The 25215-nt window shown below is 39.4% G+C and overlaps 1 protein-coding gene and 1 long non-coding RNA gene across 3 annotated transcripts in view; both read left to right on the top strand.

The window, feature by feature from the left end:
* The window catches only part of LOC132675339 (uncharacterized), a 36324-nt gene extending 22531 nt beyond the window's left edge, over positions 1–13793 (top strand). Inside the window, exons 4-7 of one of the 2 annotated variants that reach the window (XR_009608750.3) lie at positions 5092–5179; positions 6608–6658; positions 7249–7341; positions 13615–13793. This is a non-coding gene — a long non-coding RNA (uncharacterized LOC132675339). The remainder of the gene's footprint in view (positions 1–5091; positions 5180–6607; positions 6659–7248; positions 7342–13614) is intronic. The other variant, XR_009608752.3, reaches the window with a different exon arrangement.
* A 1530-nt stretch (positions 13794–15323) lies between these two features.
* The window catches only part of CNTNAP2 (contactin associated protein 2), a 1969961-nt gene continuing 1960069 nt past the window's right edge, over positions 15324–25215 (top strand). The window contains exon 1 of the mRNA XM_060633381.3: positions 15324–15732. Coding sequence (XP_060489364.1) covers positions 15636–15732 — 97 coding nt within the window. The 5' untranslated portion in view covers positions 15324–15635. The remainder of the gene's footprint in view (positions 15733–25215) is intronic.

Consider the following 25215-nt stretch of genomic DNA (forward strand, 5'->3'; position numbering starts at 1 on the left):
TACTGACCTTGAGCAAATTAACCTGTCGGTTCCTCAGTTTCTTCTGTATAATGGGGATAATAAGGTAGTTGTTGTAAAACTAAAATGAGCTAATATTGGTAAAGTTTTAGAATGGTTCCTGGCATTTAGGAAGTGCTATATGTATCTGCTAAATAATGAATCAAAAACCTTATTAACTTCATGGAATTTAGCTAGGTAATGAACCAGCTTCTGACCAACCAAAATAGATACCGCTAATTATGCTGAGTTTTAGGTCTAAGGTTGAAACAATGAAAAAATATGCTTGCTAATGAGAGTATATTGAGAGTCACATCACTGAAATAATGACCTTCCTTCCAGTCTTCAAAAACTCTTGAAGTGGTTGCACATACGAATAAAAATAGCCATCTTTGCAGACCTTTAATAAACGTTTTCTTCCTTTCCAATCAGTTTAACTGAAAACTAGTTGAGAGATTTAAATAGCAAGAGGTCGGATTTTTGGTTCTAATGTTTCGGAGGCACATACCTACAAGAAGATTTAAGTTTTAATGCAAACCCCCATATCATCATGATCAGAAACAAGTCAACCCCAGTAGGTAAAACACTGCTTTAAACACACAATTTTTTTAATACTTTCTGAAAGAAAGAGAATATAGAGAACATAACTTACTAAAATAATGACCCCATATCAATATAGCACCTTCACTCTAATGTAAATGGAAACTATAAAAAAGTAATTTATAATAAATGATAGGCAATTCTACTCATTAATACTCAAACACCCTGAGATTGGAAAACATTATGAAGTTTGCAGAACCTTAGCTATATTCAGAGTCACCACGTTTGTGTGAATTACACATGTAGTGGAGACAGAGATCTTACTGTCAAGAGATCTATTAGTCCCATAAGTGGTGTCCCCATGAGTCGCATGATTTTCTGAAATGATGTATGATGTTAAGTTCTTGGGGAAGAAGACAAACTGGAATTTTCTCTCAATTCACGCGGGTTGTGTTTCTGGAAAAGTGGGAGTATTTGAAAAGTGTACAGAAAATTCTTTGAGTTTATTGTAAAACTAACTTGGACTCTAGACTCAATAATCAGAAACCAACGTCCAACTATAAATGCACAATTCACAGTGCCTAGCGTGGTTCATTCAGTAAGTGCAGAAACCCTCTACAATATTATGACCACCAAAGAGCACTTCAGTGTTCCAAAATTCTCCCTCGAGGTAGTATCTCTGTTACTGGGAACCACTGTTCTAGATTCTGGCACTTCAGAAAAGATGTAAAGGTTTTACTGAAATATGTGAAGTGAATAAAAATGAAGTTATACAGATGATGCATTTTCACAATGTCAAAGTACTCTGTTTTTAAGTGCTGACTTTAAAAAGGGTCTATATTGGAAATATAAAGAGGGGACAGTTGAGGGTTGAAACTGAGAATAGTTGCACTTTTTGAAGGAAGAAACTTGATATTGATCCGTCTTTAAAGATGATTACCATTGGGTAAAAGGATTCTTTCTACGTGTTACTGGGGCTCTAGATTGGACTCCAGAGTGCAAATGGGTTGACTTCATTTCCATATTTCTATACTAGCAGTCTGGTGCAATCTATAACAAAGACCAGCTTCACTGAACACTTAACCAGATATGACGTATTGCAGGAAAGGCAATGGAGCTTCTGACCGTGGATGCCATGCCTGACTACTCAACTAAGTGACACAGCCTAGTTCTTGTTTCATTCGATTCTCATCCTTATACATCAAGAGGAACAGGAAAGGTGGAAAGAGAATTCAAAGAAACTGTCTTTAAGACTCGGGATCGAACTTGTGTAATTCTTTACCTACACTGCATGCAGGTAGAAAACTTTCTCCCGCATTCATCTGCTACAGCTGCCAAAACAAAGCACCATAGATTTGTCAGTGTAAAAGACAGAAATGTAATTCTTCACAGTCCTGAAGGCCAGATGCGCCAGATGTCTGAGATCAACATTGACAGGGTTTGTTTCTTCTGACTCCTGCCTTCTGGGCTTGTAGGTGGCCACCTTCTCCCAAGGTCTTCATGTGGTCTTTTTCTGGACCTTTCTGTAGCCAACTTTCCTCTTCTTAAAAGAACATCAGTTGTGTTGCATTAGGGCCCACCCTCGTGACCTCACTTGAAGCTAATTAAAACTTTAATTAAATTAAGGTTAATTCTTTAAAGACCTTGTGTCTTGGTACAGTCACATTTTAAGGGTTGGGGTTAGGACTTAGACATATGAACTTTGAGGGGATGCAATTCAACCCATAGCACTACCTACTTATGGTTGCTATAAAATATCACTAGGGAGCCTAATTGGAACCAAGAGACTGAATAAGCACAATTCTCCAACAACACTCCAATGCTCCCTAGAAAGGCAAATGTGTTCTACTCTGAGATCCCCTGTTACTTCTTACCCTGCAACCTGAACGCTGACTCCTATGACCCATGGGTTATCTTTCTCTGGGGTCAGAAATAGACCAAGTCTGAAGAGATAAATGGGTGGAGCAGGGCATTTAGGGTGACATCTCCCCTCTCCACCTGGATGCATCTCCACCATTTTTAAAAAATTCATGGTAACGTTCACATGGTGTGTCAGGAAATAAACAAAGAGGCTGCCTTTTCTTATTTGCACTGTCCACGTGCACACTTGGGGCTGGTGGAGAGATGTCACCCTAAAAGCGCTGGTGAAGGCAGCTTGTTTGTTCGTTGCTGGAGCACAGAAAGATTAGCAGGAGTTAAAGAACAGCAAGGGTGTATTCAGGTGAAGGTGAGAGAAGAAAGTTAATAAAACAGAGCTCATGAATATTGAAATAACCTGAAAATAAATTAAATAAATTCAACTCATTCTAGCTCAGCTTTGAAAACTCTTACTGTTCTTAATTTTTGTAACATAGAACCTTCTGGTTTTCTCCCTAGCCATTGGCCACTCTGTCTCAATCACCCATGCTTCCTCATACTGCCCAGTTTAGCTTTGAAATATTGGGGTGCTCGAAGACTCTATTCTTACATGCCTTCCTTTTTCAATCTTCACATTCTTCTCAGGTGATTTTGTATAATTTATGTCCAGACCCGATTTCTACCTGAAACCCCAGGCCAGATGTTTATCTACGTATCTGACATCCAAACTTGAATTTCTCCTGGGCATTACAAATTTTAATATCCCAAAAGAGAATAATTGTCTTCACTACAAATCTTCTGCCCGAGCCCTCCTCGTTTCAGTAAATGGTGTCATTAGGCATGCAGTCACTTAATAAAAAATTTAAAATAAATACATAAATGCATAAAAATAGAAGGCATACTTGATTTCCTCTTCCATTAGTAGATCCAATGACCTTAACTTCAAAATCTCATCCAAAACATCCATTTCTCCCCATCTCCATTAGGATTATGGCAGTTCAAGCTATCATTACCTTGCCTGACGTGACAATAGCTTTCTAATTGACTTGCCTTCCTCCTATTCTGGCAACTCTATCTGGCTCCTCTCTCTCTTGAACACCTCATTACTTACTCTTCTCCGGGTTACTCCTTGGTCTCTAATCAAATTGAGCTACGGCACCACAATTATACTATACACGTTCCCAGTTTAGAGACTTGTAAAAGCTATTCCCTTCACACACAGAGAAAGAAGAAAGAAAGAAAGAAAGAAAGAAAGAAAGAGAAAGGCCTTTCTTTCCCATCTTCATATGATTAATTCCTTCTTGTTCTTTGAGTCTCAGCTTAAAGAAAAAAAAAAAACTTCCAGAAGAAGTCCTTATTAATCTATTAAATCTACGGTAGCCCATCAGACTCTGAGTGATATTAATATTAATTTCATGCAATCATTTAGCAGGGTATTTATGAATAATATTTCATCCCATCCCATTATGATGTAACACCTAGGAGATAGGCATCTTAATGGTTCTGTCCAGTGCTCTTTATACTCAGTGCTTAAAACAATGCCTAACTCATGGAAGGAAGTCACTAAATATTTGTGGAGTGAAATGAATGAATGAATGGATCTTTGTACGAGATATTTGCATCACTTACTTCATCTGATATTGTTTTCTCCAAACAGCTGAATGAAAATGAAAGTAGTGTTTCAAAAATGAAATGAGTTATTTAAATGTTATGAACTTGGAAATGCTCTGTAAATATTTTTGTTGGAAAAAGAAACCATCTCGATGTTGCCAGTTCTTCAAAAGCCCAGATACTATATTTACTGGTTCAAAGAAGTGCCAGTTTTCTTAGTGTCACTCTTCTATTTAATAAATTCTTATTTTCTAAATTATAAAATTATTTTTCTCCACATTACTTAAATTTATTTTTGTTTCAAATGTAAATAATGCAATATAAATATTTTTATTTTTTCTGGTATGGAGGGCTGTTATGGTAGAGATTATTCTTTGGCAAGACAGAAGAAATAGAATTTGACAGAATAGTGGATTAATGATGCATTTGAGGCTAATCATGCATTGTTTTCTTTCCTTGATGTTTTGAAATATCCATGTTCTTTCGTCAGCTTTCCTGTTGGAGCAAAGGAAGAGTTATCTCTACTTTTTTTTCTCTAAACCCAGTCTTCTCACTTTGCTCTTAATCTCTTAATCTGCCCTCTAGAAGACTATGAACCATAAATTGCTTTTTTATATATATAGTTTTTAATTTAAATTTATTTTCTTCCTCTGATTCCTTCCCTAAGGAGTGCTAGGCAAAAATAATAATTTGGGGATTGATTTAAATACTAATATCTTGGAAACCCTTCCTCTCATGTTTGAATAAATGTTACATTAAAGTCAACTGATCACTCTGTAGTCACAGAACTACGTGAAAAATAAAATAGCACAAAGGTTAAGGTAATATTTGGATTTGATGTCTTTATTAATATTTACATTCATATTGTCATTTTTGGGAATCCACAGTAACCAGTTTTAAAGTACTTTCTCCTTCACCCAGTTTTCGTCCATTGGTTTCATGTACTTGATGTTACAGACACCATGGAATGTGAGCTAATGCTCTGAATTGAGGAATCGAGGTTTCAAGACTTAGACCTTCACAAACTGTTTGATGTTCTGATGATATTCTGTTGACATGGTTTTGTTTTCTGTTTCTATTATTGAGGTTTATTCAAAAATGAGAGCTGGAATATGGTCATCTTCTTTACATTTCTTTGTGCTTCAAGCAATTGGACAATGAGGAAAGGCTAAAGGTAATCATTCCAATAACAGTCTTCAGCAGAAATAAGTAAGCAAAGGGTATTTGCTGGCTGAGATCATCTGGGTAGCTTTCTTCCTCATTTTTCTTAGAGAAACCAAAATATCTATGTTGGGGTTATTTTTTTTTCTGAAAATAAGGATCATATGCTGTCTGATATTTGAACTCAAATAAAGGAGAAGAGTTATTTAATTTCTCTGTATATTATTTCCAGAGTAGTCTTGAGAAGCTAATTAGTTTGTTAATTATCATAAAACAATTTTGTCAGGTCTTGAGTAATCTTCAAATGCAGTGATCAGAGAAATAGAATTCAGCTGAGCAACTAAAATTTGCTAAATGAATGAATGAGAATGCTTTACTCGGAGACATTTACACAGAATGGATCTGTGAGGTAGATGCTTTAACTAAATATTTATTATAAAAGGTCCTCACCGAAACGTTAAGGGAAATTCTACTGCATGACTGATTTCCACCACCAAAGGCAGTAAAGTTTGACTCGGGTTTGAAACTGGAGTTTAGTTTTAGTTTTATGAAATCCCATTTTCAAATGGGCATTTTGGAAACATTCTGGCTAGAAGTCTTATGAACTATATAAAAGTATGGATTTTTGTGTATCTGTTTTATTATAAGGTTCAAATCCCAATTCCTAGTTTTGGTGAATCCTACTCAAGTGGGGATCGTGGCCAGTGCCATTTTCCTAGGACACACCTACTGTGTGCAACTTTTCTTTTTTACTCATTTCTCCATTTGCCCTAATTTGGCTCTCTGTGAGTCATAAATTCCGAGCAAATTCCGATAAAGGATGTCAAGTTAGATGAGGAGGAAAGGACGGAACTGATTATGCTGTTTGATGCAATGATGGTGATTTGGGAACAAACGTGGGGAGAAGGATCGTAGGCCACAGACTAGTTTCGTACAACAACGTTGGATCTTTTCAAATACGTTTGTGATGTCGCCAGGTATCTTGTGACTAGTTCAGTTTGATTTTCTATATGCTCAGCCTCCTCTTTAAGGAGGCACTGGACAGTCATCAGAGTTGACTATCTTGGCCAAGTGGATCATTTGAAGGTGAAGTTGACTATCTTAGGGTGAGGTTACCTTATGAGTTTTCCTATCAGAAGACCAATCTTGAGAAGGAAAACAGGGGTGCCTGGGTAGCTCGGTTCGTTGAGCTTTTGACTCTTGCTTTCCACTCAGGTCATGAGCTCACGGGTGTGAGATGGAGCCTTGCATCTGTGCTGAGGGTGGAGACTGCTTGAGATTCTCTCTCTCTCCTTCAGCCCGTCTCCCTCACTTGCACTCTGTCTTTCTCAAATTAAAAACATGAAATTACCTCAGGAAATAGGTTTTTTAGCTAACTGATTCCATTGATTCCCAAAATGGAAATCTGTAAGTGATTTTTATTCTCCCCTGGCAATTTCAGAACGAGGAACAAAAAGGTGTAGAACCTTCTAAGAAATGAAAATGCAGACAGGTAAGTCCATAACCTTTGTAGTAACAACCAATTATTAGCCTAATGTCAGTGACTGGAACTTAAACACACAAGCATTGTCTTCTCTATTTGTCACTTATGAAAATGATGTAGATGGAAAATATGAAAGCTGGCATACCTATGATATGACTTGAAGTTACCTGTGAAGGAGATAGAATCTTCCCCAACCATCTACAAGCATGGTTCCAAAGGATTACAAGCAGAGACAACACTAAATAGTCAAATAATTGTTTTTCTACTGTCTAGTACTACTTCTTGGCCCCTGGAATGGTATCACTCTGACAAAAAAAGAAGAAAAAAACACCACACAGAATGATGACATAAATTAAAAGGTAGGTCTCTCCTGAAGGTCACCCACTTGTGGACATTTTGACCTTCAGACACAACCTCACTTCCATTAGGTCTCTTAAGGGACTGGAGATTTGCCTTTGGGACGGTAAGAAAGTTCAGTTCCAACTTGCTGTGTGGGTACTTAGGTATTTCTGAACGGAAGATCAGGAAAAACAAATTTAAAAGAATGTCACACTAACTTTGAAATCAGAAGACTTTTCATCTCACACCCTCAATTACAGCGTATGCAACTAAAATGAAGGACTGCATTATCATATTCATGAGTTTTCAAAGAAGGATTCATTTATGTCACCCTACTCAACGTACTAAAACAGGTATGTGTGCTAATATATATTAGAAATATTGTTAAACAAGATATAAATGGAAAAACTATCTTTCCTCTCTCCTCCTCATTCCTGACTAAATACTAATCAAGCAGAAAGTTCAATAGACCAAGAGATCATTAATTACTATATTATCATATAAGCTATCTCGAGTATCATTAAATTATAGTACCACCGATATTTGAATGTTAGCTGAATTGATATAATAGAACTTTAATATTTATATATTCAAATAAAACACATTTTTAAAAGAAGAATTAACCATGTCTAAACTGAGGCATGTAGTTAAAGCCATCTCCAAAATTCATTTTTTAAATCATCACCTGGAACAAACTGAAATAGAATTTAGTCTTGGTTTTATGTAGGTAATATCGAAGACAACTATGGGTTCCATAATTTTCTTCAACTCTGAGTACGCTCAAGAGGCCTTATCATTTCCTGGTGCTGGATGAGGCATGGCATCCTTATAGGAATTTAGGGACACTGAACCATGGAACCTAGCTTTAGATGTTTTGGCAGTAACTGTGCGAACTAGCATAACCTGTTTAGACAGTAATTATCACTTCCAAGCCTGCTACATCCAATACCTTCACCACTGCGAATTGAGGACGGAAATAAATTGCAGAGAGATTTAAATCAATCCAGCTTCCTGGATTGATTCCTGGACCAGCTTCCTGGACCAATGAGTGTTTCTGTCCTTCTGTCCGTCTGTTTGTTTGGTCTTGAAATGCCCAGATCCCCCAGTACAAAATGTCCTGGTTCCTGGATTACGTTCCCTGGTCTAACCTGGCTGCTAGTTCTATCTAATACCTGGACTGGCTTTCGGATGCTACCTGACGTCATTCAACGTCGTCGGTAGGCCTGGTATCATCAAACACCGGTGAGAAGAAATTGGGGAATGAAAGTCCAAGAAGCACCTAAGGAAAACTTGGAGGACCTTCAATTTGGGATATTCAACACACAGGCATCATGTGTTGTTACAGCATGGAAGGAAGTAATTTCACGTGGAAACCATCTCCCAAATCAGGTTAAGTGTTTATAATTTATACGCCACACGACAAGTTCTCTTAACCTCAACGTATTGTTGATGTTGTCGCCGCTACTGAAAAGTTGTCTGTTGCGTTGCACATGGTCCCCCCTATTATTGTGTACTCGCCAATCTGCTAAGTGTCTAGAAAGAAGAAACTGGTACCATCCAAGATCATTCTAGACTCCGTGCCACAGAAAAGAGTTCATTCTTATCTGGGAAGAGGGTGAAGCCCTCTGGCTTGAGTATATGGTTCTTCCTTCTGTGCTTCTGAAAAGATTCTTTGTGGAAAGATTTTCTCTCCTTCCAGCAACGGAAGATGCTGTAGTAGATTTTGGTCCGGAAAGATCTCAGGGACGAGAAAAAAACTTTGACCAACCCAGGGGGGGCGGGGGGTGAAACAGCAGTCTGCAAATTCTTCTAGCTGAACTGACTTCTTTCAAATTTCCTTGGACCATTGCCACCCTAACTGAATTTTCCTTGTTATTCTATTCGTCTCTGTCCAGCCTATACTTGTGAAAATTTCTTCTTTTGACCCCTGTCTCTCCTCAAACTATTGCCTTAGAAAATGGGTCCCCATTGTTCCTAAGGAAAATCCATCCCTCTATACCTATTTTCTAGTCTTAATAGGGTAGTGTCCCCATAATGCTTGGGATTACTGAAAGCAAGAGTGTTCTACTCTTTTAATTGAAGTAAAGACACTTTTCTAAATCTTAGAAAAGGCTCTGATGTTGGCAGATATGTACTTCGGTTCACACGTCCCACATCTTGCCTTGTACTTCTATAGGCCTTCTTCAGAGTCCTCTCAAATTCCAAAGAAATTTCTAAAATTGTATTTCAACATGCATTTTATTATTTCCCACAGGTTTAGTGCCAATTAATAAATTCCTCTTCTTTACATCCAATTTCAAATATTTTTTGATAGAAGGTTGTTGTTTTTTTTTTTAATACGGACATTTTTGAATGATTTTGAAATGTGAATGTATTGAGGCATGTACTTGAAATTTTGGAACTTCAGTTTGAAATTTTGAGGGGTGCCTGGGCGGCTCAGTTGGGTAAATGTCCGATCAGGTTCATGATCTCGCGGTTCGTGGGTTTGAGCCCCGCGTGGGGCTCTGTGCTGACAGCTCAGGGCCTGGAGCCCGCTTCAGATTCTGTGTCTCCCTCTCTCTCTGCCTGCCCCCGTTCACGCTCTGCCCCTCTCTGTCTCTCAAAAATAAATAAACGTTAAAAATAAAATAAAATAAAATTTTGGTATATTCATTTACATCATCATGAAGAAGAAGAAGAAGAATGGCATTTTCATGTGTCAGATATATCATATAAATTATTTTTAATTCTCACAATAATCTAATTGCATATATATATATAACTTACTCTGATCTTATATGAGGGAATTAAGGTGTATGTTCACAGAGAGGACCATACAGATTCAATACACAGACCCCAGAGACCAGACTCAACACGCGGTCTAAATTGCTTCCTGTGTACTCTTCTAACTTTTCCGAAATTCTATATACTTATAACACTCAGAAGCAATCCACTTAATATTGTGGATTGTTTTTGAAATTTGATTGTTCCTCGGATAAAACTTTGATTTCTTGGCATTCTTTTTGCAACCCATTTCTAACTAGTTTAATCTCTTGAATAAATAAAATTCTATTTCCAAACTCAAACAGACTTTACAAACATTAAGCTTGCTTCAAAAAGTTGCTTGAGTTCTCAAAAATCTAAAAGGCATGCATACTGCTCCCTGATTATAGTTTAGCTATTGTTCTTTCATGGAACTGGATATTTTCATATGAGTTTACAACTAGGAATTTATAGGTATGTACTAAACTTTTCTTCTAGCTTTTTTTTTTTTTTTTGCCTATTTACTATTTTTCTTGATCCTTCCATTTTTTATCTAGAATTGTGATTTGATATAGCAACACTTAAAAGAGAAACGGTAAACCCGTATAAATGTTGAGTCAATTATAAGAGTGTTCTCCCTTCCTCTTTAAATCCAAGTATTAATAGGAAATTACTACATATTTTGATATTCAAAGCATACACATTATATTAATATACCACATTCAGTAATTCCTTGTCCAAAGATAAATGGATAAATGGTATATTTTAGTTTTTCAAAGTTACAGCATTTCTCTGGGGACACTCATTTGAAATTATATTTTCCTTAATCTATGAGATAAATAATGGGAGATTTTTGAAAATAATCACTTTGTAAATTGTAGGTTAGATTTGTCAGAGTCAAAGCTCTGCAATGTCATGGAGAAAGGTAGTTTTTTTTTAAAAAAAAGTTTATTTATTTTGAGAGAGTGTGTGGGAGCAAGAGCAGGGAAGGGGCAGACACACACACACACACACACACACACAGAGAGAGAGAGAGAGAGAGAGAGAGAGAGAGAGACAGAGACAGAGAGAGAGAGAGGGAGAGAGACAGAATCCCAAGCAAGCTCTACACTGTCAGTGCAGAGCCTGATTCAGGGATCTAAGTCACTAACCCGATCATCACCTTAGCCAAAGTCAGATGCTTAATTAACTGAGCCACCCAGGAGCCCCAGAAAGGTAGTTTTTCATTGCAGTTCTGGAAGAACAATTCTTCTAATGTGACTCAGATATATGCATGTTAGACTAAAGTTAAAAGAAAGTTGGGTTTCCAGAAAATGAAGAATGTAATAAAGATGAAGACTAGGTTCCATATTCTGAATATTATGAATTTGTTTCACCATCTTCTTCCCAGTTTTCTGAACGATGTTTCATACATGCATTGAAGACCAGTGTTTTCTAACTATATCCTTTCCATTAATGTTAAACAGTATAAACATGAACTATTTTTTAACAAATACCTTCGGAGCGTTTAGACCAGGTAACACTAATTGTCATGTATTTCTCTGAGACCTTTAAAATATACTGGGACTTGGGGAGTCGATTTTAGTTTATGTCCTCTTCCTCATCAGCCTTTCATACACTTAACATCTGATTATGACGTGAAGCATCTCGCCGTGCCCAGGGCCAGTTAGCACTGCCGAAAGCCCAGATTCCAGGTGGATTTTCTCTATACCAGAAGCTTTCCCATTAGACTCAACCACATTCTGTTCTTTCTCACTAGAGAATGCATCCTACATAGATCCTATAGAACCAGAGAAATGAGTGCTAAATTCTTCTTGGAGTGTGCAGTCACACTGGCAAGCGTTTCTATTCTAGACACTTTTGTTTTTCTCAGGGAATTCACTGATTTCTGGGCACAGTTGAACAGCTTGTTTTCCAGAAGGAAATTCCAATCCAAGGACTTTACCTAGAGATATACCAGTGTTTTTCGACTTATTGAAAAGGCCTGAATTTTCTCAGTGCCCCATTCAACAGAGTTAGTCACTTCAGAGTGTCCATAAAACCAAAATATTTGGACTCTTTTTGCCATTTAAGTTCCAAAATGTAGGGGGGACTTTTGAGATAGTTTTCCATGCGACAGACTATTTGAAGATATCTGGAATGAGGATGATGATGATATTTTTCTCTCTCTGATGATACTCATATTTGAAGAATATGTGAAGATACTAGAATGGTTACCTAGTCAACATTTACTTGAATAAATGTTAGTATCAAAGTGATGAGGACTTATTCTAATCTCGTTATTCAACCACTGGCCACCAGCTTTGAGGGCAAAAGTGTTCTCTCTCTTGCTCAGAGGTGAAATCCTAGTACATAGCACAATGTCCGGTTCAATAAGAGCAAATATTCAACAAGTATTCGACTAAATGAACGATGACTATATTTCTAACGAAGCAATAACTTGTCTCCAAATATGGGGTCATGTTAACATTTAGAGAACAAGACTCCAGTGATTTCTGTTGAAGAAGAAGAGGATGTGAGTGGTGGGAAACAAGGAATGGCTATCCTTTCTGATTGTATATAACTCCACTTCCAAAATAATGCAATGTGCCCATCTTCTTTCCCCACCATGCCTTTGTTTTCTCTGTGTTCCTTTGGTCCACTTAGTTTCACTATTCTCAAGCTTGGATTAACCTTATATCCAACCAAAGAAACGTATTTCAGACCATCATATCCTGTCTTCAATTACGGTATTTGCAAGTACAACCTAAGGCACGTGTTGATAATGGGTCTTTGGAACAAGGCACGCCTTGTTTACCAGATCTAATGGACAGCTCATGGAACTGTAGGTCCATCCACTGGTGCCGCAGTTTCACAGGATCTTGAAGGTTAATCAGACCAAACCGGCTTTAGTAGCTTGTACCTTCTAACTAATCGTTAGATTTATAATTGAAGTAAAAAGGAAGTGTATCTTTAATATGTGATGACGATAATGATAGATTGGATAGGGAACTTTTAGCGTCAGAATCTAAGGGATGTCTGATCCTTCCACCATTAAAGTCCTATATCTTTAAGTATACTGTGAATCCCAATGTTTGTCTCTAATTACACATTGAAAACAAAGGTAGTTGCATTACAAAGCATGTGGCATCACTCATTTTCAAACGTGGCAAAGTGCATGGAAAACAGATGAAGGTAGGTTCTTAGCTCACACGGGAATGAAATAAGACTGTAGTACTCGACAGCACAGTGGTGATGCAGGATGGTTACATATGTGTCATTAAAATGAGGTTTGGTTTGTTTGTTTTTACTCATTAAGAGAAATGATCGCAAACTGGTCAGAATGCTTTTTGGAAGGAAAAAAAAATCACCCTCAGGTATACTATTTTCTGTTACAAAACAATTAAATAGGCACTTACTTCCAGGTCTTTTTGTTCAGTACCCTAAGCAATGGAATCAGTTCAATCTGCTTGAGATAGATACCCATTGAAAGGCATCCACTGAGATACTGAAATGGTAACACTTGCAATTGTTTCCTCTTTTATCCTTTGATTAAAACACTTAAACACCACTCTAGTGGAGTTTAGTGCAATGGTTAAAATAGACACAGCTATAAACTGACTTCTGAAAAGTTGTGTTATCTCACAATATATTCTTTTTTTTTTTTTCCCCTGTGACTGGTTTCTTTGAGCTCTTACACATGGTTGATGGCATTTCTCTACCATAGAGGTTTTGCAAGCATTCATTGACTTTTGACAGTCTGTGGGAATTCAAATAGAAAAGGGGCATTTTATTACCCATAAGAATGTGTTTACTGTATCATTTTATAGGAGCAGAATTTTACAGCATGAGTGTGCAGTGTTTTTTCCCCCTGTTAGTCATCTGTGTGTTTCTTCATTTTCCAGATCGTACAGTTCTTCCTGGGACCAAACATCCCTTTAAATCAATAAGAAACAAAGCTCTAATAAAGAATGCTGAATCAGGCCCCTCACCACCGTACTAATTATGCAGAGAGCACCCAGCGATGTTTACAGTGGACCTTTCCACGACCTGACCATAACATTAAATTCAGAGTCTATTCCAGGAGCAGGCAAGTCTCCATAAAAATTTTATTTTGAAAGGCAAATGCTTACTCACTGCCTTAACACTGAAAGACGTGGTTACTCCTACTTTGCTCTCCCTAAACATCGTTAGGTAGTTAGATGACCAATGATTCTTAAAACTGTGTCAGGAAAGTCAGGGAAAGGATTGGTTCTGCAGACAGAGAAGATTCCAAGCACTTTATGTAGACTGGATGGAGGGAAACTGTATAGAGCATCCAGTGTGGACAGGTGTAAGCTGGGGGGGGGGGGGGGGGGGGCGGGGCGCGGCGCAGGGAGAGCTTGAGATTTATTATTGCAATCGTCTCAACGTGAAAAGAAAATCTGGGTCCCCGTAGACGTTCGTCATTCTTAGTACCTGTAATGCATCAGATGCCCCGAAGTAGTTAACCGTACGCCTGCTTCATGCATCTCAGTTCTGTGTTTGTGTCTGTTCGCGAGCGTGTTTGCCTGAATGTAGTTTTCCCGGCAGCGGCGTGTGTTTGCTGTACGTGCGCCCGCGTACGAGTATGAATTAATTACATATTGGAAACATCTGCATTAGCGGCGTCCGCAGTCCCCGCCGCTCCGGGCGGGACGTTCGGCTCCGTCCGTCACTTGGTGTTAGGACCACTCGGAAGACCTGACGGTCGGACGCCTGATTGTGGTTCCCGGGGGGCCGGAGCTCCGGGAGCCTGTACCATCTCCATCCGAAGGGGAGGAGAGGAGGGAAAGAGAAGGCGACCGAGCGAGGGGGGTCGGTTTCCCCGCAGCTGGGTGGGTGGTAGTGGGGGGGGGGGCAGGGTGGGGGGGGGGCAGCCGGGGCCGGAGCAGGGGTCCGCGATCGCGCCGCAAATCCCCAACTTGAGCACCGCCTCCCGCCCCCCCCTCCCCACCCCCCCGGGGAGAGACGCGCGCCCCCTGGCTCGGCCCCCGCCCCGGCCGCTGGGCCCGGGCCCGTCGGTGCCTCCCCGCTCCGGCTTCCGATCGAAGCGAGGGCAGGGCAGGAGGGTTCTGACAGCCCGAGGGGCTCGGTAAGGAGGGGAAGGAGGAGGAGGAGGAGGAGGATCCGGGGTGGGGACTGGAGGGGGCGAGGAGGGAGGGCTTCCCCGCCTCGCCCGCCGCCCGGCTGTGCAGGCGCTGCTGGCGGCGGCGGCGTCTCCAGCTCTCGCTTCGGCCGCCGCTGCCGCCGCCGCTGCTGCCGCCGCCGCCGCCCGGGCGCCGGGGAGATGCCGCCCCGCGCCGCGCCGCGCTGAGGCCGTGCGTGCGCCCTCCCGCCCGCCCGCCCGCGGGGCTGCGTGCTCCCCGCGCACCGGCTCTGCGCGCCAGCTCACAGGCGCCCGGGAGCCCCTCCGAGTCACGCCGCCCGGCGGCGCGGCGAGCGCTCGCCCGCAGTGGCCCCGGCGGCACCCGCGTCCCCCGGCGCGCTCCCCTCCGCTTCTGCAGCCCCCGCTCCTCGGCTCTGCCTCCGCGTCCCGTGGTGATTTTTTTTTTTTTTTTTCTTTTTTCCCTTTCCCTCCCGAGAGGGAGAGGGCGGGGTAGGTCCCCTCCTCTAGCTCCCCCCTCCCTTTCCCTCCCGGTTTGAATTTCTTCCCCCTGGCATTTCACTGGCTCCCGGCGCGCGAGGCAGGAGCCGCACGCAGGCGAGAGGAAGGCTGCGCCTCCCCCGCGGCTCCCGGCCCCGGCCGAACTGGAGCCCGCAGGGGTGCGGGGAGAAGAGGACGCAGCGGGAGGGGCCCGGCTCACGCCCGCGCCGAGGACGGCCCGCCTCCCCGGGAGAAGCCCACGGAGAGACGCACGGCGTCTCCGCAGCGAGCTCCCCGAGTCCCGCGAGCCGGCAGCCGACGATGGTGGTGGCTCCGCGAGCCGGCTGCGGGGCAGCGCTGTCGCTCTGGATTGTCAGCAACCTCCTCTGCAGAGCCTGGACGGCCCCGGCCGCGTCCCGTAAGTAAGCCCCCCGCGAGCGCGCGCCGCGCTGGAGCGGTTTCGGTGCCGCATTGAGGTGCCACCCCGGGGGGTGGCAACTCCGAGGTGCCCTCGCGGCTCTGGCCCCTGGCGTGCGCGGGTGTCTCCGCCGTCACGCACTTGCGGCCACTGCAGCAGAGAAACTCCGAGCCCCGGCGCTCCCGGTGGGGGGTGGGGGGGGCGAGACGGGGCTTTGAGGCCGGTGATGCTTCTGGAAAGTTGTTCCCGGTCCGGGAGATTCGTTGGCACCTGCTGGGTTGGAGTGATGAGGGTGGATGGCAGCTTCTTAGGAGTTATTCTTCCACTTCGGTGGGCTTGTTGTGGAGGGAGTTCGTGGCATTTTTGCTTAGGTAGGTCGGTGAAAGGAAAGCGAAGACGGTGGCAAAAATAAGTTGCGTATTTTTATTTATGGTTTCAAGTTAAATGAGCACGGATTTGGGGGTGAGAGAGGAGCACCTTTTGAGCAGTTTGGGCACCCATGGACTTCTCTTACTCACCTCCCCTCCCACCCCAACAAGTTAATGACCATATAGTACTTGCTTATTGAAATGGGAGACAGTGAATCCAGTATGGTAACTGAAATTGCTCCGATTCTTTGGCAGTTGGATGTAATACAGTCTAGGACTTGGGACAGGCAGGGCAAACCGTCAGTAATGTAGTAATGAACATATTTCTTAAGAGTTGTCAGGAAAATGATGCTGCTCAGTGTATTTACGTCTTTGTGTTTTAGCAAGCCTTTTTTTTTTTTTTTTTTTTTTTTTTTTTTTTTTAAGAAAAGGTTGCTCATATTTTCATGTGGTTAGCAAGAGTAGAAAGAAATAGAAGTCTCCAGCCCATCTTCTGAATTGCTTTGGAAGTGCATACTGTGCCTCCGGAGGGGAAATGCATGATCGCTCCTTTGGTCCAGAAAGAGTTAAACACTAGACAGATTGCCTATGAGAATCTTAGGATAACATTCATAAGCACATACTGCTTGTTGTTGGGAGAGAATGAGTTAATTTGTTAAGGAATACTCATGGAGACTTTCGTTTGAAAATAAGTGTTTTCCATTTAGGAAAAAAAAAAAAAAGTTTCGTGTTTTCCAGAATTCATTGTATGTGTAGTCCTGTTCCTGTTTATGAGATCTTGGGATGCATTGATGCATCTTTACACATATGTTAATCTTAACGTTCTTATTCCAGGATGTAAATATTAATAAGAACCATTGAAAAAAGATTTTGTAAGTTGGGCAAAAAAATCTACCTCATAATAATGTCATATGATGAATCACTATTACTGTTTTGATGCATTTTCCCAAGTATTGAATTTGCTTCTCTTTTCTTGCAAGATAGGAAGTCACTAAATGGCAGTTTGTAATGGACCTGAAAAAATACTGTAGAGCGTTTTTTCAAGAGGGTTAAACCTCAAAAAAAGTGATCTATTATTAATATTGTATGCCAGTTTTATACCTTTAGACAGAAAATGAAGACACAGTGCTCAGTGTTAATATTTACATAAATATGTAACTATATCCTGAGAAAACTATTCTGATGAAATTTCAGTTCCCATTTCAAGATCTGGCTATATAGAACTCACTGCCACTTTTTTCAGAAATTCGATTCATCACGAGTTAAGTTAATTACATTCACTGATTAAAGGCCCTCATATCCAGGATTTTTCCTGGGTTTTGTATTGCATCTTTCTGTATACTTCAATTACCATGGATCCATCTGAACCATTTGCCATGTATCAAGAATGAATAGCATACATGTAGCCACTGTGTTAATACATTTTAAAAATGGTAAAGTTGTTTCAGAAACATATTCTTAGTTTTTACAACTTAGAATTTGGTGATAGGGAACAGCAGAGACTATTACTTTTAAGATGGTGATACTTAGGTTTGATTAAAATTTATTCATTACCTTATTCGTTAACGTACAGTGGCTTAACTAAGATGACCTTTTATTTCATTTGAACTTAAATTGTGTGACCAACACCCAGAGTTCCCCTCCATCCTGGAAATCAATTTAATAATAAGAATGATGTAGACTTTATCGATTGGAACGAGCTTCACATACTCCGTGCTTTAAAATTACATTGAAATTTTACCCTTAATGAAAATTTTCATTTATTATTATATGCAACTCTGAAAAAGAATAAAAGATAGTTATATTCTTAACACTGAAAACACTCAAAGGAGAAAAAAAATGGTAACTACATGAATCTAAGATAATGAACAACTCAACCAGGAGAGGTCATCACGAGACAAAAAGTAGCATGAAAATCTAAAAGTGATGTTTTTATTTGGTACTCATTTAAAAAAAAATATGATGACTATGCTAAAACTTTCTGCCCCCCTGATAACTTTTTAACATGGTGGACATTTCTAGAAGACGCAGCTAATATTTTTTTCATTTGATAACGGTACCATTTCAAGTCTATATTTGCTTCTGGCTTATTTCTTTCTCTCTTACTGAAACATACATAAATCTGCTGTTACTGTTAGTACTATGTTTTTGATAACTAGATAAAATAAAGAAGCTCATCTCTAGGATTAAGTAGAGATAGAGTCTAATTTCTTGACACAGTGAGAACGAGCGGCTGCTGAGTGGATAGAATCATATAACCTTCCTCGTAAATGTATACATACGGGACACGTATGCAAAGTTTAAGTAGAATATTTTACTCTTAGGAAGTTGCATTTATTTGAACTCATTTGAAAGATGCTGACGGCTCAGTTCTAAACGACGAGTTTGGGCTAGCATTTGATGAATTTAACTTAATGTTAAAGTATATAAATTTTGACTTAAATAGTGCTTTCTGGTAAAGATCACTTTACATTATTTTGCATACCCGCTAAACCATAATTTCCCTGTCACATTTAAGAAATGTGCTTTTGATTAATCAAATACTTTGTAACAAATACGCTTTTATAAATATATAAGCAAATATAAACATAAGCATATATAAATATACACACAGACATATATGTATTTGGCAAAATCCTTTAAATACATATTATGTAACATGTAGGTACATTATTATTTAACATAGTGTGTATATTACATATTTATTTTATGTAATATATGTATATATTTCTATATTTTCTAACATATCTTCCAAAGAGTTAAAGCTGCTTACAAGTTTAGAGATGGGTCTTTTCATGTGCAATTATTTCAAGTAACTCAGGCAACAATATCAAAAGAAGAGTATACTGATGTGTCTTCTTCTCCAATTCATATAGCACCCTAAAATGGTATATTTGAAATAGTTGAAGTACATGTAAATATATATAAATAAATATAAAAGCAAAGGCTGCTAGTTTACACGGAGCTTAGACATAGTAATGAGGCTGTCTTAATAAAATGAATTTAAACCAAAAAAAAAAAATGCTTTAGGGCCAGCAAATTTCACTGGCTGATTAGAGATAGGACATTATTTACTTAATTTAAGCTAATAATAAGAAAAGTGTTACTCATTGAAGACAACTGTATAATCCTGATTTCAGTGCAGGCACTGATATTCAGAGAGCAGGAATATTTGCCAAAAATTCCTCCATTAATATGGTACATGGCAAAATTGGCTACAAAAAAAAAAAAAAAGGAATCCCTAGATTCAGTATAGGTCTTTATTAACTTTTATACAGCTGTAAATGTACATCATTTTTAGGTGAGTAACATCGAAGTTGTTTGATATGCATTATATTTTTAAAGCCACACTTCTCATTTTCTATTCTAGTTTGGAAGATATTTCAAGTTTTAACTTCTTTAAGATTTTAGATTACTTGTCTTAATTATCAATTCTTCCAGAGAAAGTCTTAATAAGTCTTTAAAAATGAACTAATAAGTCTTCTTGTCTGATGTATCCTTCTTGTGATTGAAACATGAGGTATTTGATATATATCCCCTTGTCTTGCTATTCTTTGGAAAATTTTAAGAATGTTTTATTTGTTGAAAATTATGTATACAGTAAGGAGAGTCTAGGCTCAGAAATTCTTAATTCATAGCTAGTGTATGATTCTCTTACGAGTATCGCACATATAGAGAACCAACTTCTGCACGTTTTGTGGTGATTGATATTAATGGGATGGAGAAATAAAACATGTAATTTCAAAATTTTTCCCATATCTAATTGATTCGAGAAGTGTTTTCTTTTGTCGTTTATTGCTACTTGCAAAATTTAAGAGCAGACTACATAATTTAAATCTCAAAACTGCAGTGTTACGGAAATAAAGTGAATGCTAGATTTCCCTGTACGTGTATTGGTATCTGAAAGTGAATATTATCAGTATTTCTAGAGAAATAGATATTTTAAGATAAGCGGCTATGGGAAAAACAAGACATATTTTTACAATCATGTAATGTTTGGCCATTGGAAGAAGTTACGTGTTTATTTTTGCCATTTTAATATGTACGAATAATGATGAAATGATCTTCACATAGCCTTTAACTTTTCAAATGAGAAACCTAAAGGACAGTCTGAAAGGAATGATCGGTCAAAACATCGGATCTCTCCATCTCCTGGGATCTGTAGAACTTGGATGTCTGAGTTCCGACCAACTAAAGGTGTTGGGATATGGAGGGGCTGCCTCTTTGTCCATCCTGATGTTTCCTTGCATGTGGAGGAAAAGTCCTCTTGTGACATTCTTAGCCTTAGCCTTCCCGTGTTAAGCAGAGGGACTTGCCTGGCAGGTGACTTTGGATTAAAGGCCTGTCACGGCTGAGCCCCTCCTTCTTCCTTCCAAGCTGCCTGCAAGAGGTAGAGATTCCACTGAAAGACACAGAAGTATATATAGGCTGTGCCTCTGCAATAATTTGTGTGATAAATGAGAAGCCTTACGGTGTTTTGGTTTTCCCTATGGCTAGAAAGTTTGTTTAATTTCAGGATTAAGGTCAATGAATCCCATTGTTGCCACACAGCTAAGCCCCGTTCGGCAATTATTACGTCCTGGGTGGTGTTTGCTCTTCACCTGTGACTTCTTTTCTAATCCAGAACTCAGGCAGAGAAGAGAGTGCTATTTGCTGTACCCTGTCAAAACCAAAGATATTAAAATGCCAGCAACAAGCTTATTTAGTATTGAACTAAATGAACATGAGAATATTTTTGCAGGTTTTAAAAATCAGCAATGGAATGAGGCTCGTGTTTTTTCCCTTTGAGGTTGAGTTGGAGAATTGGACCTATTCCAGCTATGACCTCCTAGAACCATTCATTCATATTCTGTTATTAGTGATACTCATCTTAGAAAGACATTTGGAATACCATTTCTTTACTTCTGGTCAGTAACATTACCATTTTAAATGCATCTTACTTATGGACTTTAGTAGCTACGTGCTCGGTTGAACCTTACCTATTTAAGCATCAGGTGGATTTGACATGCCTTGAGTTGGTAACCACTTCGTGTCCACGTTCCTTTTGCATGGTCATGAAGAGTTAGATATTTTGGGTCGGTTGTTCTAAAAAAGAAAAAAAAGTCTTTTGCACTTTGAAGACCAAGTTGATCATTTCCTCAATTGTACATTTTCATGCCAAGCTTGTTAAACTCTTACTTAGTTCATTTGGGGGGTAAACTATTCATAATAACAGCTTGAAGTAACTGATTTTTTATAGCTCTCCAGATTTTAAAACCTCCCGTGATAGTAGGAAATCTGGAAATAAAGACGTGTTCATTGGCTCTGAGTTTGCTTGCTGAAGATATCATATTTTTGGTATACAGCGAAAGTGCTGAAGAAGTACACAAGAGCTCCTAAGGGCCGTATTCTGCGTCGTACTTATGATTTACATTGGTTTGAAATATCCTCATAAACATGCAGAGTGATGTATTCTTTAACGCTTTCACGTGTAGGAAGGCGGTGAAACTTTTGCCGGGCAAAAGGATCCCCAGGCACACGTAAGGTTCTCCGTCCCTTTTCAGGTACATTCATTCACCCCCTGCTTGGTTGGCACTTGACTGGTGGCCTTAGTGGTCTGGGAATGTGTATTACAGAAGATGGCAGGGGATGTGCATTAGATGTCACGTGGAAAAAAAAGTATGCGAAAAGAAAAATTTTGCCCTGACTCCTAATTTTCTACTGCTATTACAATGTCCGTGATGTCACTCAATAATATTATTCAGAAGGATTACATGGAAAAAAGTAAATATGCAGGTTATTATGTGCGGAAATACCATGATTCGCCAAAGAAAGTCATGCATTTACCTCTAAGAATGTTCTCGTAAAATAGAAGGTGCTTGTTGTTACCTGTCAACCATACTGACTCGAATGCTTATTTTGAACTAACAGAAAACATATGTTGATTAATTGCATTGCTCTGTTAGCTCATTTTGGTAGGCAGCCACCTCTTAATGAGAACCAGATTATTTAGCATCCTTGTAAGTAAATATTTACCTTTATATACTTCATATATTTTTTCAGATATTAGGCAAACTACATGAACAGAATAACTACATGAAAAAATTTCAGCCTAATTATGTCACATGGCAAAATTTTACCATATTTTAAGAGTATCATTTGTTGAAAAGTTTTTAGTGATACATTAACCATGGCCTATTCTGCATGAAATTACCTAATTGCTAGTGAATTTTCGCGCAAAATTGATAGATTTATGTAATGCGTATGAAACATTTTTGGTTCAAACAAAAATTAATATGTCTGGAAAAATGTATGATTATCAGTTTTCTCAGATGATTAAATGAATATGTTATTAGGTTAGTGGTTCCAATGCCAACCAGTCTAAGAACACATGATCCATTTTTTTTTTTCTTTTTCTTTTTCTTTCGGTGTGCCCTTGGGCACAATGACCCCGAGTCTAATGCCACTGTCCAGGCAAATGTTGTTTTACTGTCCAGGCATTTGTCTCTCAGTGAGTCTGTATATGGCCATAGAGTCATATCTCCCTCAACACAGTATCCCAGACAGGTGTGCATAATCTCATGAAATTTGATCTATAAAGTAAAACTTGATTTTATACTCATGTTATATATACCGTCACCGGGAGTTTTCAGCTGACTTTTGTTAGTGATAAAACTCCTCACTGAAATCACTTAATTAATGTTAAGTGTTCTTTGAAAAGAATATTTAGGAGAATTCATACCTGCCTCATAGAATAGGTTTGTAATGGTCACATCTCCAAAAATAAAATTTCCTCATGCCCGTCTGTAGTATATGTGAGTTTTATCCTGATACCTTAACCTAAGCATGTAAGTCTCTTATGGCTAATTTAAACCACATGCTATTGCTGATTATATATATTTTTTGCTGTCTGGATTATGGGAGTAAGAATAACCATTTTATCATGTCAGTTGACAAACTGTGTCAAAGATATCAGTGCGCCATATTGGGTACTTACATTGTTTCTATTATCACCAGTGCAAAAATAAACAGCTTCATTCCGATATTTATATACTGATGTGTTTATTTGTATGGAATCAGTGGCAAAGAATGGGATCAAAGAGTTTGTATATTTTTTCTTTAATGAACATTTCCTGATTGAGCTCCATAAATTTGTAATAGCTCATGCATTCACCACCAATGAATGAGCATCGTTTCCTAGACTCTTGGCATCAATAGACATTTTTATACTCTAAGAGTTTTTTGCCTGTTGATATGAACAGTGTTTCTTGAGTGTTGACTTCAGGTCAGGCTCTACTCTTTAGATGCATTAACTCTTTTAGTCCTTAGACCAGTGTTCCGATCAGCAGATGAGAAAAGTGGGCAGACAGAAAAGTGAAGAAGCTTGCCAGGCCACGCGTACGATCTATCCCTCCAGTGTATGCTCTTGACCATGATGCCTCAGGCTGAGGGAGAAATCCTATGTCATTGATTTCCAGTTCTCTGACTAATATTGAGTTTCATCTTGCATGTAGGCAACATTTTAAGGTTAATTAACTGCTTGCATAGAGTAATAGTGGGGAAAAAACCTGTTATCGTAATGTTTCCATTTCAATGATACTAATGTTAAATAATAACACATAAGATGTCATTTATGTTCTTCCTTTTCATAATAAAGTGATTTTACAGTGTAATTCTATCTTTTGGGTACTGTTAGCATACATTAAAAAAAATTTTTTTTAATGTTTATTTTTGAGAGAGATGGAGTGCAAGTGGGGGAGGGGCAGAGAGAGAGGGAGACACAGAATCCAAAGCAGGCTCCAGGCTCCGAGCTGTCAGCACAGAGCCCGACGTGGGGCTCGAACCCACAGACTGTGAGAACATGACCTGAGCTGAAGTTGGACGCTTAACCGACTGAGCCACCAAGGAGCCCCACTATTAGCATACGTTTTAATGGTCATGTGTTGAAAATATTTATTAAAAAAAAAAGAAAGTATTTATTGAAAGCTGTGCAAAATATTTGCTGAAATGCTTTGTCAGATATTAATAAAAGCTGTTTTAAACTGATTCTAAGGAAATTTTGCAGTCTGTATCCGAACCATAAATATTACTGACATTACTAAGCGTAAGTGATGATACCTGTGTAATCTATAACCATCGTTTTCAGTATCCATTTCATGTAGGGTCTAAACCATAAAGCTTTTCTTGAGAGTCTTGTTGAGAGGAAAACTTCTTGGACTCGAATGGCAATGGGAGAATATTTGTCTCCAAAATATTTGCCATTTCCAACGCTTAAATATTTCTTGTATCTGTTCCTGCTCTCTTTCCTGTTACTGCGACTCTTGAGAGGATCTTCAGCATTTGCCTCCAGACATTAAATTAGTAGCCTCCCTGCTTCCAGCCATTTTCCTCTAGTTTACCATCAGTATGTATTCCCGACATACTTTCCAGAAACACAGATCTTGTCCTAGGAGTCCACGTCCCTGGTGCTTGCCTGTCCCTTTGACGCAAACTCCCCCGGCACCCCACGTGTACCCCATGTGCGCCCTGTGACCTCACCGTACTAAACCCCTTCTGGTTCCTCCTTCCCACACACTCTTTTCCAGTTGTGTTTCTCTTTTGTTTGTGTTTCCTCACTTACGTTCTGTCCTTCTGGAACACCTTTTGCTGTTTTATCCATGCTGATTTAGGGGAAACTCACTGACGGTCCAAGCCTCTGGCTCTGGAGCAGATTAGAGGTGCTGTCACCTCCCTGTGGTGATTTGGTCTCATCACAGGCAAAATTCTAGGAAAATAGTAAGGGAGTCGAGTGATGTCAAATAATGCACGTCCTTTTCAATATTCAGGTGGTAGAGTGAGAAATCATCACAAATTACGGACAGTAGAAAAACGGCAAGAAATATATTTTGAAAAGATAGAACACAGATACTTACCATCATTTATACATGAATATTAATCTGTTGTTTCAAGGGAAATAACGAAACCTGCTGTGAAAGCTCTGTGGTTCCTCCAACCCTTTTTCCTGCATGGCTCTATTTTGCAGCATTTTCTGCCCTTCACTTAAGCCGTATCATCGGTCAGACTGACTGCCCTTTTCAAAACACGGTTGTTTCAAAGAAATACCTGTAATCTGCATGCAAATCAAAGACAGATGTCA

Source organism: Panthera onca, chromosome A2, assembly GCF_046562875.1.
Source record: "Panthera onca isolate mPanOnc1 chromosome A2, mPanOnc1 haplotype 2, whole genome shotgun sequence".
NCBI classification, from domain to species: Eukaryota; Metazoa; Chordata; class Mammalia; order Carnivora; family Felidae; genus Panthera; species Panthera onca.